Source organism: Ophidiomyces ophidiicola, assembly GCF_022830035.1.
Source record: "Ophidiomyces ophidiicola strain CBS 122913 chromosome Unknown scaffold_42, whole genome shotgun sequence".
NCBI lineage: Eukaryota > Fungi > Ascomycota > Eurotiomycetes > Onygenales > Onygenaceae > Ophidiomyces > Ophidiomyces ophidiicola.
Genome location: NW_026054682.1, coordinates 59,719 through 75,257, shown reverse-complemented (window position 1 = coordinate 75,257; position 15,539 = coordinate 59,719). Strand labels below are relative to the sequence as shown.

Sequence of the window (15,539 nt, the reverse complement as noted above, 5' to 3'; positions counted from 1 at the left end):
GGGTCCACTCCCCAATCAATTACCTTGGTCACGAACAGGAATGGCGCCATTTACTTGGGACGTGCTTCTGTCACTACTTGATTCAAGTTTTTTGGGTAAACATCTGCTTCAGAGTATTCATGCAAACTCGGCTTGGGTGAAGCCATTACTCATGTTCGCTCGTGACGTTTTGTACTCCACCGCCGTTGGAGAAAAACGATGGCGGTTCACGCAATAATCCCGAGGAGATGGAGAAGACGCAGCTGGGCTGGCTGGGCATGGACAACATCGATGCTGGCTGCTGGCGCTTCGTATTGAGTGGAGCGACAGGCCCCGTGACCGCGTCGACATGTCGCGCCCCTAGCAGGTGCAGGCCGGAAAGGCAGCGCACTAAGCCGTGAGCCGCCCTGGGTGATGATGGAGAGTGCAACCAACGGTGGGTGCCGTGGGCTCACGGCTCTCAAACTGACGTATCAATTCAACACTAGGAAAGCTTGTAGCGCATGGCAAGCAGTCCTGCGCCTACGACCAAGTGGGTTACGTGCATGGGAGACGGTTGGCCAGGAAAAGCACGGGGGCCATTGGTTCTCAAAATGATCATCTTTTAGCGAAAAAAAACAAAGACAGCCGGAGTCAAAATGGGCTCCACTCCTGGGGGAAAAATGTTTTGGATTCAGGAGCAAAAAGAGCTGAACTGTTATTATTATTATTTCCCGCAAAGCTTGGGGATGACGGGGTGGCCAGGGGGTGGGGATTAGGGTGGTATTCGAGAGCTCACCCCGCTTGGCTCTGCGGCGCGCAGGTCGAAAAGGCCAGACATCGCAGGAGATCGCAACGTCGACGGGTAAGAAATGCTGTCCTGTCTGGTCTGCCATGCTCTGCAGGCTGCTGCTGCTGCTGCGCGGTGGGCTGGGCGGCGTGTTGCCAGCTGATCATGCACGATCCACGCAAGACGCCCAGAGGGGCCGCGCATGGACGTCTGGCCGCGGAGGTTCGTATACAAAAAACCTGTCAACCAAGGAGGAGGGATGGAGGGCTGCATGGCCAGCTGGAAGCACGCGGCATCAAATGCCTCTCTTGTGGTTGCAGGCTCGCTTGTTTGTCCAGCAGTCGCGATCCGATCACCATGGCGTTTCAGCAAGCGACGGCCGACCTGGCAGCGCTGCGGCGACGTTCCCTTGCCCCGAGCGAGATAGCGATCGTATCGGGCATGAAGTTCCCAGCGTGACGTCCCAGCGCGGGCTGCGCGTGCTGAGCGTGTATGTAGCCACAACTTGATATCGGAGGCGAGTGTGGCCCACCGTCGCCGCCGCCGGAGCTTGTGAAAGTCGGGTTTGATCCTCGGTACGGGCGATACTCCAGCGTATTGTGGCAAGGGGCGGGGTGCGTGCGGATTGCGCGGTTGCGGCGTGTGCGGAGGTATGTACCATGACATACGACATACCAGAATACTAGATGCGCGTTGCGCGTTGCCCGCCTGGGTTTGCGCGTGCATCTGCGCCATGCGGCCACCAGGCCCGCGCTGCACATCAACAACAACAGTTACAGCCGTGGCAGCAGGGCAGTGCCGCCCCCTCCCTTCTGCGCAACGGGATGGGCCAGGCAGCCCGGCAAGTCGCCCAGCAGCAAGCCCGCGGGCCAGCGCCGGACGCCGCGCCGCGTAATTACGGTACGTCCACAGGCGCGCTGAGTCAGCGGGCGGCGGGCGCGGCGTGATTGGGCGGCAGCGGGCTCCCCGTGCGCGCCGCCGCTGAGTTTGCCGCCACGGCCGGGCGGTGAAAGTTACTAGCGCGTCCGTAACCGAGCCTGTGCGGATTGACTTTTCACGCCTTTTCTCCCCCGGCAGCTCCTCCTTCCTCCTCCTCCTCCGCACACCACCGCACTAAAGCCATCTCAGGCTATCGCGCTGCACCACTCCTTTGACGCTACTCGGCCACACTACGACGCTTTCGACTAGTTCAACCTTCGCTCCATCCTTGGGTGTGCAACAAACCACGAGTCCAGCCGCCCTGGCTGCGAAATTACCGCCATAATAATAAAATAACTTCGGGGCTAAAAAGGTTTAGGACGCGTGGGTCGTGTCGGTGGCCTCACAGAGTCACAAGAGAACAAAAAAAGGGTCTCAGCAGCTGCCCATTATTCGCAGAAACAGGAGGGGCCCAAGCTCACCGTCGCTGGCCTTCCGATCAGGATCAAACAGGAGCACAGAGCCTTACCGCTGGCCGTCCGCCAGAGGGGGCAGTCTAATACACCATTTAAGCTTTCGCCGCCGTGTGGCTGTCGCTCTGGAGAGCAATCAGGAATCGCTGCTGCTCACAAGCCAACCACTGGATTGCGTCCGTGGACGCCGCCAAAGCAAAGCAATTTCTCCAGACCCCTGCTTGGGGGAACCGCACACTTTTTTTTTTTTTTTTTCAACGGAAAGGGTGAGACCCAGTTCTCGCAGAGTGGAACCCCGTTGCTTTTCATCGGGTTATCAGAGTCCGCCAAAAATTTAATCGCTAGGATTGCGCCTGGACTTGGCCCCCAAAAACCAAGACGCGAATCCTTGTCCGGTTTTTGTCTACCCAGTACTCGACGAGCTCCACACCCGCGCGCCGCGATCTGGCAGTGCCGAGTTCCTTACCGGCTAGGGCGACGCGCAGGGGACATCCAGAATTCTTGTGATCGGTGAGAGAGAACGAGAAAGAGAGAAGAAAAAAAGGGCATTGAGACCCTAGTAGGCTCCAAAACACACGTTGAACTGTGTGTTTTCTGGTATCTGAATACCCTTATCATCCCTTCCATAACATCCAAATCCCATTGCCTTGTGGAGTAAAGAGTGACCAAAAGGAGAAAGGAAAAGCGCAGGAAAAAAAAGATTACGATCTCCACCCCTTCCAATCGATTTCATCGTATCCGCCAACAAACCAGGGGACGTCAGGTTGATTTGAGTTACTTCCCACTCAGACGGTCCAGTACCGTTTATACGCACCGCACACGCTTTGCATTTCGGTACATTTAACTAAGCACAAGCGTCCGCCGGATTGTCTTTTCACGCTACCATTATCTCTCCTCATTGCTTGTTCTCTATTCCCTGCGGAACGGTTCCACCCTTGATTCAACCCAGTCCGTCGGCTATCTCAAGCAGGCCTCTTGGTCGCGTCCAGTTTTTCATCGGCTTCTCCTGCTGCAGGTCCCACTGCGCCAGACACGACCAATCTTAGCTCCTCTAAAATATTTCAACTTTGCTGCAAGTGGCTCGAATTTTAGTTCAAAAACAGAGACAATTGCCACCGCGACACCATCGTCTCAAAGCCAACTATACAGAGAAAACTCCGGTCGTATTTCTCCTCCTTGCTCTGCCAAAACTCCGCCAATACCGGTCTTTCCCCTACTGGGTTACTGTGTTTCGCGACTTTTTTGGTCAGCACAGACCAGTATCTTGCTACTAGAGAGCCACGCTATTAACCACCGACGCACCCCTACTTCGTGCACCGAAACGGCTGATACACTCTTGGTTTGGTATCTTGGGCATTTACTTTCTCGACTCTGTGGTACCGTCTTGCAGGACTTTCCCACCCGAGCCCACTAAAAAAGAGTGTAAATCGCCAGCCCACCCCAAGAAAGCGTGGTTTTAGATCAACACAAGTTTCTACGCCATTTGTTTGGGCTGCAGTCCACAATACCATCTTTTCCCTTTCGCCAAACCTATTATTACAGGACTAGTTCGTGGTCCTGAGCTCCCTGTTTCGTGCCCGCTGTTTGGAACCTAAAAAGGAACGCTTTGGTACGGTCAAAAACGAGACTTAACCGGCTCTTCTTTTCAACCGGCACTTTTTTTCGTGCCTACATACATAATCATATAATTTATCCTGACCCAAATCGACTGGACTGAGCGAAGCCACCCGCCGCTAATATCGCGAGGTTCTTGTCGGAGGATACACAGGGGACCTATTTAGTTAGGGCCACGCGACAAGTCTATTATATGGACAGACCTGCCACGGATTACGCGCAGTCAGGTTTGAACTCTGCATCTCCAAACTTGGCGCAACCAGAATCTGAACAGTCAGCTGCAGACCAGACTACTGCTGCGGCCGCTGTTGCGTCTCCCCAATACAACTCCTCGCCCGCAGAGAGCAGAGCGCCTGCTCAGTACACCTCCCCAACCGACTCTCGTCCCGCCAGCAACACCGCTGCGCAACCGGATTACGCCCTCAACCAAGCCGGCCAACCTCCCCCACCGCCCTCGGTTCGGCAGCCAGCCCCTTACCCGGAATACCTCGCTCGACAGCCTCAATACCACCACGCGCCTCATACCCAAGCCGGCGGCGCGGCAGGTATGGCTCAAGCAACAAGTCCGTCCATGAACCTGCAAGATGAGCAGCAAACTGGCCATCGCAATCCCAGCCAAGTAAAGTCTGACACGGACGTTCCTATAGATCCTTCAATTGCGGCGGCGAGCCCAACCTATCCTCCTCCTTACTCCCCGTACCAGCCCCAAGGCCACGAGATGGCTCAGTATCAAGGCCATCCGCCCCCTCAAATGTACGCGCGCCCAGATTGGCCTCATCAGTATGGACAGCACCAAGGTCTGCCCGGTCCATACTCTCCGGCAACGACCGTAGGGACTGCTTCGCCCGCGACCACGGCAGGACCTCGCCCAGGACAAGTATTTCTCCCTTGCCCCTTACGCGTTTTCGATCAACATTACTAATTTCTATGACTCTTTCCATCAAGGTATATTCCTTTGTTCCTATCCCCGGCTCCCAGCAGCATAAACGACCGCGACGAAGATACGAAGAAATTGAACGAATGTACAAATGCGGATGGAATGGATGTGAGAAAGCTTACGGCACTCTTAATCATTTGAATGCCCACGTTACTATGCAATCGCACGGCGCAAAGCGCACTCCAGATGGTATGTGTGCTCAGCTTTCCTCTGACGTGGGCTGTTTGTTTTGAACGAGGGAGCCGGCGCGTCATGGAGCTCCCCTGTATCCTACTAGTCCAGGTTACACGGCGCTCGCGTTGGCGTGTCAGCCGGCGTAGGGTTGCAGTAGCGTCGTGAACGGCGCTGAACCTTAACCTCATGACGTGCCAAGACCCAACTAATTCATTGCATCTCATCTTCATTGAGTGGTCGGCTAATGATTTCTTTTTCGACGTTTTCTAGAATTCAAGGAAATCAGAAAAGAATGGAAAGCACGAAAGAAGGAGGAAGAAAACCAGCGCAAGGCCGCGGAGGAAAGGGAACGCGCTGTCGTCCAGGGTCAAGGTGGTGATAATAGTGCTCCCACTGATCCATCGAATGGGTCGACGGGCCAGCAAGGCCAGCCCACCTCATACGCTGGCCCCGTTCGTCCGCAGCTACCGCCGATTGGATATCAGTCCGCCGACGGCCAAGTACCGAATCAATACGGCAACTCGACTGGCGGTGGACTCGTGTACCCGTCTGGAAATGGCCAGATCCCCGCGACATATCCCGCCAACTACCCACATTCGCCCTATGGACAGGGAAGCCAGATGTATCAACAGCCTCCACCACCGCCTCGTGAGTAACATCACGTCTCCATTCTGTGTAAACCATCCGCTTCACTGTAGGCGGATTGGATTGGCATTGTCAACGACCTAAACACAAAGCCTATATTTGCAACAGCATCACATAGCGCGGCGCTGCTGACATCTACTACAATCACAGGCCCAGATGGCCAGTTCAACAACTATCAATAGGATAGCCTGGTCACCGACGAGGATTTCGCTCCCCATGACTTCCAGCAACATTTGGTTTGGTTTTATTTGGTGTTGAATTTGTTGTCTTTTTTCCTTTATTTCTTCTCTCTGGTTTGCATTACATACCCCCAGCTTGCACAACCTTCTTCTTATTTGCCCTTTTGGCCCTTTTAATATTGACCCAGTTTCTCTACATATATTTGTCACCCAGGTCCAAATCACGGTGTCTTTGTTTGATACAAGGGTGGTTTTGACGTGTCAAGTTTTATCACCGATACCGTTCACCGATTTTTGCCGTTGTTGGCATCGCCCTTTCCATTGTTTTCCGTATATCATCTGGTGTTATTATGTGATGATGAGGAGCTGTTTCTTTCCTTTAAACAATACCTTCATAGAAAGGGAGAGGGCTTATGAAATGAGGATCAAAACCAGGCAGTACTATCAGGTGGCTTCAAAAAATGGTGGGAGTGGAGGGAAAGGAAAGAAGCTTGTAATAATGTGACAATGGATTAATGGTTTCAAAATTCCTTGGATGGTGGGATGTATGTTAACATTGTGTGTTCGCTTCCTCTGATGCTCTATTGCTTCTCCCTCTCTTGTCAGATGCGCTGTTGCGTCTGATGGTACTTTGTTTCTTGACGGTCCAGTTAATCCCTCTTTTATCTCTCTGCCATAATACCCGACTTCCTCATTCTTCTTTTTATCTAGTTTTCTGTTACCTTGTGCCTAGTCAGGTTAGCCGGTTGGAAGTGACTTGCTATATTTGAGTTTCTGCGTCGAGTTCTGTTTTATTTCCTTTTCCCGATACTTCTAACAGTTATAGTTGTATTGTTATTAGTCTTTCAGCAAACATGAACTCAACTCCCATGTCAGTTGTGACTACGGGCTTCTTTTCTGGTGTTGAGAGCTGTTCAATTTTCGTAGTACGGATATCGGATTAATAATTGTCCCTAAATAAAGGCGGTGAGGAGCTATCGTGGCAGAAAATGATGATTTTTGGGGTCTTTTGGCCGACCGATGCTTGAGACGGCAGCTTGTGGACTTTTCATTCCGTTTAGGATGGGGGAGATGGTAGCAATGGTTTCGGTTTCGATTTTTAGTGCTTTCTATTGCCTAGCCTAAAAGCCTTCTTACACTCCCCCAAACGAAGAGCTTGCTCTTGTCTCCAGCACGCCGGAGTTAGTGAACATTCCCCCCTTCTCTACCTCTCTACAGCCAAATATCGCGGAATACATTATGTCGTTTATCAAAATTTTAAGGCCAGTGGCAACACTGTGCTCAGCGACACCCACGCGCCCCCTTGCACGGTCCTTGGTACTCGCTTCCACTGTTGGTGGAGCCCGATATGTCCATCGCCATCTAGCAAACAAAGATCAAACGTATAGTATGAAAAGAGAATTAGGCAGACTGGGACCAGACAGAGTGGCACTGCTAAAGCGAGTGCAATCGTTACTAGACAAAAAGGACATCGTAAAAGCGCTGGAGTTAACTAGGCTAGCCCAGTTGAAGGGTATAAATGCTGAGGCCTCATGGAATGCCGTTATACAAAAAGAATTTGAAGAGAGCACGGCAATCGATGCTTTAAAGCTATATAATGATGTGAGTGCATTGCTCTGCCTGTTAATTTTATTACTCCGCTTTGATTTTCGTTTGAATAAAATGACTGAATGGAACAATATTGACTTCTCTGTATGGCCATCTAGATGAAAAAGAGGGGATTCAAACCTAACAAATATACATATTCTATCATTCTCAAAGGAATAGCAAGTCATCCTTTAACAAAGGGGGTAAAGCTAGGCATGGCCTTGCTCGAATCGATTCCACCTCAGATGTACTCGATCATTCACACCAATGCCATGCTTACTGTCTGCGTTGCCCACAATGACATGACTGCTTTGTGGGAAATAGTATCCAACCTTCCTACGACCGGTAGCCATGCCGCCGATGCGAGAACATACTCCACGATTTTGGTTGCAATTCGCCACGAAGCGGAGAAAGCGGTTGAGAAACTTGACGAAAAAAGTCAGGCAGCAACTATTTTGGCGAGGAGAAGTGATGCAGTTAAAGATGGCAAGAGAATTTGGCTAGAGGTTTTGGATAGATGGGGAAAAGGACAACTTGTGGTTGACCAGGGGCTTGTTTATCAAATGGGCAGGCTGCTTCTATTTGGAGGTCTCAGACGGGATTATTTCGACATACTAGCTCTATATGAGCAAACGATGCAAATCAAACGCCCCAAATCTATGATGACCCTTATAGATGACACAACCAATATTTTAGACAAGCGGAGAAAATGGGAATTGGAGCAAGAGGCTTTAAAAGACGAAAATAATGCCTATAAAATGGAAAATGATGGTGGATACGAGGCAACGGATAAAATATTCAGTGAAATGAAGCTCAAATCGGCCGCAGGTTCAGAACCCGTGTACCCCTTACCCACCGACTTTGACCTCCATTTGATCCTGCGCGCTTGCGAGGGCTTTCGCGGCGGTGCTTCTATCGGCGAAGAGTATTGGACGCTTCTTACTTCACCACAGCACGAAGCTCACATAGAACCCAGTAGCCCCTCACTTCACTCACTTCTATCACTTCGGAAAGAGAATCGTGCTAGTGCAGCATCGCTGTCCTTGATTACCAGTGAAATAATACCTAAGGGCTTTGCCTTCGGTAAAACCTTTCATGTGGCTATGGGTGCCTGCAACCGCGACCACTTGAATCCAAATGTATTGAATACTGCATCTTCTTTGCTACGTTTATTATCGGAAATCGGAACTACCTCGTCGCCCGCAACTATCATATCGTATGTTGAGGTTGTTAAGAAATGTGTCTCTGAAAAAGTCCTGCTTGCACAAACGCAAACAGGAGGCCCCTTGGCCCGACAAGATATTCATATTTTGCGGAAAAATAGACTCCTCCAGGCTTGCTCATGTCTAAGCGCTGCTATCCAACAATTGATTTCGAAAATACAACGCCAGGACCGCGGGAATTCAACAGAGAATCGATCTAAATACAATGGCGCCAGATCTACTACTTCCTCGCCCATTCTGGAGGCCGCCATGACCGATTTGAGCAATAGGGCTCTAATACGTGTCATCCAGATATACAGGCAACTTTTAACCCGCCCGACCGTGGAGTTATTATCAGCGGACGAGAAACAGACTGCCGAGGTAGCTATTATAAGGCTACAGCGGTTTTTAACCCCGTCACCACAAAGATATAAATCTACATCATCTCAGAGCAACACGTATACCGCATTAATAGAATAGCGATAGCAGTTTTATTTCATTTACAATGTCCGTTTTGTTTGAAATGGCGTTGATCCGTCGGAAATTATATGTGCAGTACAGGGCTTTCTTGAAGAAAGAAAACATCATTGGAGCCTAGGATTTCAACCACGATGTATAGTTACTACTCTAACTCAATCTGTTTTTTGGGATAGCATTGGCCATTGTTTGGATACCCATTGGTTTGCAAAAGGGATTCTATGTATTTATATGACTTAGAGTAGCACGTTTGAAAGATAGATAGAACGAGGAAGCCTGGTTTTATCTGCTATTTCATACTCTGCCGGCCATTCTCCGCCCTACTTCGTCGTTCACTCAGTAAGAATGCCGTCTTCCACCAGCTTCGGAATAACCTTCTGCTCCACCCACTCCGTACATTTAAAGTATGCCTTCCGCTCCTCTCCCGGCCTATAAAACCTCCACCCTCCATTTGCATCACCCTCCCCAAATACAACAGCTTCGTACTTCATTGTCGTCGTGTTAAATTTCTTCTGGCACCCGGGCGGTTTAATCGATCGACACACGCTGTCTACATTCTCCGGGTACGCACCAGCGTTAACCCGCCCCAGGTACCGTTTGGCATGAAAAACATCGGAGAACTCTGGTGACTGCAGGACCGGTTTGTGGGCATATCTCATGCCGGTGGAGGTGACGATGTCGCCTGCGACCTCGTGGATCCAGCCAGCAATAGCATTTTCACCATTCAAAGGAGATGCATCGCTGGGCTTTTGGACGAAGAGGTACGTGTGGTATCTTGTGGTTGTCTCTTCAGGATCAGGAATGGTTAAGCGCTCTTTGATCAGCCAGACAGAATAGAACTCGGTTGCCATGGCTCAAAGACCGAACGATGCAGAACAGAGTACAAGAATATGTTTATATGGTTAAGAGTTTCGATTCCAATTAAACGAATAAGTTTGAGCGACCCCGCCAAACATTTTCAAGCGTTGTCGGTTGTGCCATTCACCTGCAGGCAACGAGAATGCCAAGAAGTCGAGCAAGGGTCGCAGCATCAGCAAACACGAATGGAGTCACTTTAAGTAGTAATGTCATCATATTTAGAACTAATTAAGATACAAGGACAATGGCTCCAGCAAAAGCGGGAAGTTCCTGATAATTAGTAAACAATCTGGCGTGACATTTCAATCTGGGTTGAAATCACTGATTCGAGGAAAAGGTCCATAGAGACCGGGGGAAAAATTACAACTAGCATCCAGTCTCAAAAACTCTTGGGTAATAGGTCAACGTTAAAAGAAGGCAGGCACGAAACTTGAGAATGAACATGTCAAGCGGCGTTGATAAGTCATCTGGTTACTAATTGCAGGCGGTTAGCTCCACAGCACCATTGACAATACCATCCGGTTAAGGTGATCTAGCAAATTCAAACGCCAGTTGTGCTTGAAAAAGTCGCAAATCTATAGGTTTTGGGAAAAGAAATTTTGACGTAGACCGTGGGAGGCTGTGAAAAACCGTCCTTGGTCACGGCTTGACGCTACGGTGTTTACCAGCGGCGATTGTGGCCCATAGGGGCAGCATTGGAAGCAGTGAAGCCGCCGCGACCTCGGCCACGGCCGCCCCAACGGCCACCTCCACCGCCGCCTCCGCCGAAGCGGGCCATTTCAGCAAGGCGAGGGTCAATCTGCTGCTTAGACTCAGTGAGGATGTTGACCAAGTCACGAGCCTGTTTAGCATCTGTCAAATTCATTAGCAGCTGTTGATGTTTAGATAATACAAGGAATACATACTGTCAGTAGTGAAAAGGGTAATGGCTGTTCCCTTAGCACCGGCACGACCAGTACGGCCAATTCGATGAACATAGTCTTCCGAATTGTTTGGATAATCATAGTTCAAAACATGACTAATGTCGCGAACATCTTTATACAGCTTGGTGGTTAGCAAAACACAGAGCCAGATTGAAAAAGCGAACGATTGAAGCCCTTTCTCAATCGTGTGGACTTATGCGTTACTCTCTTGGACTAATTTCAGTATCATTCACCGTATGAGCCTACAGGCTGGCACTTGATCCTGGTCCCGGCAAAACCTGGGAAATGCAGGCTGAAAGCTCAAACAGAGAATTTAGCCCCTCTACAGACGACAGAATGTATGGCGTAGAGAGGCGCAACTAGAAGCACAGTGTGCTACACTGCACTGTAAGTCCAAGGTTTCCTTTGGAAGATAACCAACCAAAGGCGCCGAGACATCGAAAGAAAACATGTTGTACGAACATGTTATCTAAAGAGAGCAAAGCATTGGGTCGAGATCACACGAAATCAATACGGGAGAGGGAAATGATGAAGCAAAAGGGGAAAGGGGTAGGATTGCAAATTGATCATACCAATACCACGGGAGGCCACGTCGGTGGCTACCATGATTGGGCTGTTGCCTGATTTAAATTCGTTCAAAACCCAATCACGCTCGTTTTGCTGTTTATCACCATGAATTGCTGTGAAACAAGGACGATTAGCTCAAATACGAACCCGAACAGCCAGAGATTTATACTTACAAAGTGCAGGCCATCCATCTTGACGCAGGAATCGAGTAATATCGTCTGCAACACGTTTCGTTCCAGTAAATATGAGAACCTTGGATTTTTTATCATCCATGATACGTTCAAGATGATTGATCATTCGGTCGCGCTTCTCAAAGTCCGAAACAATCTCAACGACTTGGGTAATCCTATGGTTAGCTGAAAGGTCCTGAGAGCCAATGTAAACTTGAATATATTCGTGAAGAAAATCGTGGGCAAGCTGCCGAACTTCCTTGGGCCATGTAGCAGACCACATGCAAGTCTGTCTATCTGGGCGAATCTGGCCAATAATTTTTCTGATTTGAGGTTCGAAACCCATGTCAAGCATACGATCTGCTTCATCAAGAACAAGATAAGTAATACGACGGAGATTGGTTTTTCCAGCTTCAAGCATATCGATCAAACGGCCGGGAGTAGCGATGCAGACTTCCACACCTCTGGAAAGGTCACGAATCTGCGGGCCTCTTGGGACACCACCGTAGACACATGTGTTTCGAATGCGCGAGGATTTCCCAAATTTGGTAATTTCAGTTTGAATTTGAACCGCAAGCTCGCGAGTTGGTGCCAAAACCAAAACAATTGGACCATCACCGGGAGCAAGAAGGGGCTGGGCATTGATGTGAACGATGGCGGGTAGACAATAGGTTAAAGTTTTCCCGGATCCTGTCTCAGCGATGCCAACAACGTCGCGACCTGACAAAGCCATTGGCCAACCTTGGGATTGGATAGGTGTAGGCTTCGTAAATTTCTGGGCCTTCACTTCGGAAATCACGTATTGCGGAAAGCCAGCTTCATCAAATGTTTCAACTGGCCGAGGAACGTTTTTGCCGTATACGGTCATTTCGTGTTCTTTTCGGAAAGCGTCAACTTCTTGTGTGGAGCGATTCGTCACGTTAGGATGTTCTTTGTAGAAATGTTTTTCAAATTTCGGCAGCGAAGTAAGATCTACTCGAAAACGATTGTTAGATGGTCAATCATGCAGAGTGCAAAATAGTCACAAACCCCATTCTTGCTGCTTTAATCCAGAACCAAGATTGGACATCTTGTCGCCATGGCCACCACCGTATGAACCGCCACCATGGCCGTACGAGCCTCCGCCGTAAGATCCGTGGTTGTTGGAATGGCCATTAGAATATCCATGGCTACCACCGTGTCCACCACCTCGATAACTGCAATCCAGTTAGTTCAGGTTGATTAAGAACAATGGGGATAGGATTCTCAAGACAATATGGCATCTTTAGAAAATGAATAACAAAAGTACTTACTTTCCGCCATAATGACCACTTTGGTTATCGCGAGAAGAATAGCCGCCTCCGTAAGACATGTTGAACTTCGACTTTTGGTGTTTTGATGAATTAAGACAGGGACTTGGAAAATAGAAATTATAAAAAGCAAGAGCAAGCAAAAAAGTAGACTCTAGTTCGTGAAAAAAGGGAATGGAGAGAATGAAGAAGATATCAGCACGAAGTGAAGGTGTTGAAGTTTTGAAAGAGGAGAGGAGAAGAGAATTTGAAGTGAACATTCAGGCAAAAAAAACACTAAAAGTGGAAAACTTCAGGAAAGGGTTTAGCGCCAAACGGAGTTTAGTCTTTATTAATAAGCGAGATTGCCACTTTTGTTTAGCTTAGTCATAAGATTACAGACGACAAGTTCGTACAAATACTCCGTTAGGATTCACTTAGGAATGCCTGCATGGAGGACTCCAGCAGGCTAGGCATCTTTCGAAGGCTATCCCTCTACGCAGTGTTGTCCTTGGAGGCCCATGTCCCAAAACCCAATTTCTAGCTCCGTGGCCCGCTTGAAGATTCGAACGAGCTCTTCCACTCTAAATCGAGAAACGTTTCTCATATGAGTCTCAAGAAGTTCTACAAATCGATAGAATGTTAATGCGCCGGATGATATGTCGGGGTTTTTAGCTAAGAAATATTCCAGAACTTACCAGAACCCAGCCTTACAGCGGCAGAATAGTCCTCTGCAACATAGTTTTCGACCCATTTCCAATATTTGTTGTCAGTGCGCACACTTCCCTCATCGCTATGGAGTCGCTGTGCTATTGCCCCATAGCCAATCAAACAGGGTGACAAAGCAACCTGTAGCGCTAGCCAGTCTTCCGATTGTCCCACATCTAGAATGTATCTGCTATACGCAGTACAAGCTGTTATGAGCCCGTCGTTGGTCAGCCAAGACTCTGGACGCCGACTATACTAAACATACCCTGACTCTCCTTGTGGAATTCAATATCTTCTTTGGACAGGCCAAATGAGGCACAATAGTCTAAATGTAGTGCCATTTCCCTTTCGATATGGAGCACGATTTTAGCCGACTTCAAGGAGGAAGCGTCAGCGGTTGTTGACCAACACGTTCTCTAGAGTCAACGACAAATAAAACATCGCAAGCCAGCCAATGTACTGCCATAAGCTGAGGAATTTGACCCGTCTCTTGATATATATGAGGCAGCGAGTTTGATATTTGGTGGAGTTCAAGCTGGGGATACTTACTGCTGAGATACCCTCCATTGTCTGATTCTTGTACGCTGCCAGTGCATTGCTGCGAGCAAAATGAACCTTTTACATTTAGAACCCCAGGGCATTCAAAATAGGCTGAAAAGCCCACTTACAAGGTAGAGATAGTCCTGTATCAAATAGTCCCTGAAACTATTTAGTGGGAGAGTTGCATCTGCCAATCTATTCACAAACTCGTGTTTAGTGAAAGACTCCCATAATGGCCGGACATCGGGTCGTTCCAGGACATAGTCTAGAAAATGACCGCTTGAATCCAGTTAGCTCAAACGAAGAGCGGGTCAATCTTAGCACAAGCACGTACGGTGAAAAAGGTAGCGAGTACAAAGAATGGAAGTGGTTTATAGGCCCATGGCCTTGACCAACATCAATACTTGTTTTAATACCAGCTTCCACGAACCGACAAGCTTCTCTCACGGCCCGCAAAACCTCCATATTTTCGGCAAGATTAGCAGCGATAGCGGATGCCAAAGAACACCCCGTCCCGTGGGTATTTCTAGACCGGGAGTATTCGGTCTCGATTAGATGAACAGAAGTGCCATCATACAATATATCAACAACAATGGAAGCCTCTTCGAGAAGTTTGGGCTTCTTCCGGGCAGCGGTCAAGGGTAGGTGGCCCCCCTTGAGTAAAATATACTTTGGGCCCAATTTGTGAAGCTGCTCGGCCAATGTTATTGCGTCGTCCAAATTTTCAGGGTCTAGTACACCGATGCCTGAATCGCGAAGAAGTAATAGGCCCTCTGGTATATTTGGGGTGAGAACCGTAGTAATTGGTAGCAGGCTTGTGCGCACAGAGCTCACAGCTTCCGAGGGAAGAAGCTGGGAACCACTGGTGGATACCATGACCTTTACGGGGGAATAGATTAGGACCATTTCAATGAAGATAGACCGGATAGGCTATTTTTACAGGGTCTAAAACAATCACAGGCACTTGATGATGTCGCAGGGCGTTGGACACCATAAGCACCGTATTCTTGGATGCCAGCATTCCTACCACGCTCGATTAATATCGAATATTCAATAGATCAAACCCTTTGCCGCTCCCATTTAACAGTACAAATCGTCTCACTTACCGATCTTCACAACATCAGCCCCCACATCCTCGAGCCCAGCACTGATTTGCTTGCGCACAAACTCGGTTGGTACAACATGAATGTCCTGGACACCGAGAGTATTCTGCGCCGTTAAAGCCGTAGTAGCAGTCAATGCATAGCAGCGATGAGCCGCAAGCACTCTTTGATCTGCCTCCAGACCTCTGTCATCTACATTGTTAGCAACTATCCGTGCACACCTTAGGGTGGAGAGGCACCAGTGTCAAGAACAAGCAGATGGATGGATAATATCAACTTACGCCCCACCCGAACAATCCGAGCCGGCAATCACAAGAACGCGGCGCAGTTTTGTCATTTTCCCAATGCAAGCCGTGGGTGTTGAGTGCTGGTTCCTGGCTATAACTAATTAATTAATTTGAAATCGGTGGTTGAGCCGCTTTCAACCCGATGGCCCCACGTGTGTGAA

General features: G+C 49.0%; 5 protein-coding genes across 5 annotated transcripts; 2 read left to right on the top strand and 3 right to left on the bottom strand.

Annotated features, from left to right (window-relative positions):
- Window positions 1–3,946: 3,946 nt before the first annotated feature.
- Window positions 3,947–5,520, top strand: LOZ57_006428 (uncharacterized protein; the record flags this gene model as incomplete). Its single annotated transcript, XM_049255446.1, has 3 exons — window positions 3,947–4,630; window positions 4,699–4,879; window positions 5,135–5,520. The coding sequence occupies 3 exons, from the start codon at window positions 3,947–3,949 to the stop codon at window positions 5,518–5,520; spliced, it is 1,251 nt and encodes a 416-aa protein (XP_049105590.1).
- A 1,407-nt stretch (window positions 5,521–6,927) lies between these two features.
- On the top strand, window positions 6,928–8,957 carry LOZ57_006427 (uncharacterized protein; the record flags this gene model as incomplete). Its single annotated transcript, XM_049255445.1, has 2 exons — window positions 6,928–7,290; window positions 7,395–8,957. The coding sequence occupies 2 exons, from the start codon at window positions 6,928–6,930 to the stop codon at window positions 8,955–8,957; spliced, it is 1,926 nt and encodes a 641-aa protein (XP_049105589.1).
- Window positions 8,958–9,286: 329 nt separating this feature from the next.
- On the bottom strand, window positions 9,287–9,805 carry LOZ57_006426 (uncharacterized protein; the record flags this gene model as incomplete). Its single annotated transcript, XM_049255444.1, has 1 exon — window positions 9,287–9,805. The coding sequence occupies one exon, from the start codon at window positions 9,803–9,805 to the stop codon at window positions 9,287–9,289; it is 519 nt and encodes a 172-aa protein (XP_049105588.1).
- Window positions 9,806–10,473: 668 nt separating this feature from the next.
- On the bottom strand, window positions 10,474–12,823 carry DBP2 (ATP-dependent RNA helicase dbp2; the record flags this gene model as incomplete). The annotated part of the gene is made up of 6 exons (XM_049255443.1): window positions 10,474–10,664; window positions 10,718–10,846; window positions 11,308–11,415; window positions 11,476–12,444; window positions 12,502–12,668; window positions 12,765–12,823. 6 exons carry the CDS (start codon window positions 12,821–12,823, stop codon window positions 10,474–10,476), a joined length of 1,623 nt encoding a protein of 540 aa, XP_049105587.1.
- A 404-nt stretch (window positions 12,824–13,227) lies between these two features.
- Window positions 13,228–15,428, bottom strand: THI20 (trifunctional hydroxymethylpyrimidine kinase/phosphomethylpyrimidine kinase/thiaminase; the record flags this gene model as incomplete). Its single annotated transcript, XM_049255442.1, has 9 exons — window positions 13,228–13,364; window positions 13,439–13,654; window positions 13,714–13,822; window positions 13,998–14,063; window positions 14,117–14,267; window positions 14,323–14,867; window positions 14,929–15,011; window positions 15,095–15,276; window positions 15,373–15,428. 9 exons carry the CDS (start codon window positions 15,426–15,428, stop codon window positions 13,228–13,230), a joined length of 1,545 nt encoding a protein of 514 aa, XP_049105586.1.
- Window positions 15,429–15,539: the final 111 nt, after the last annotated feature.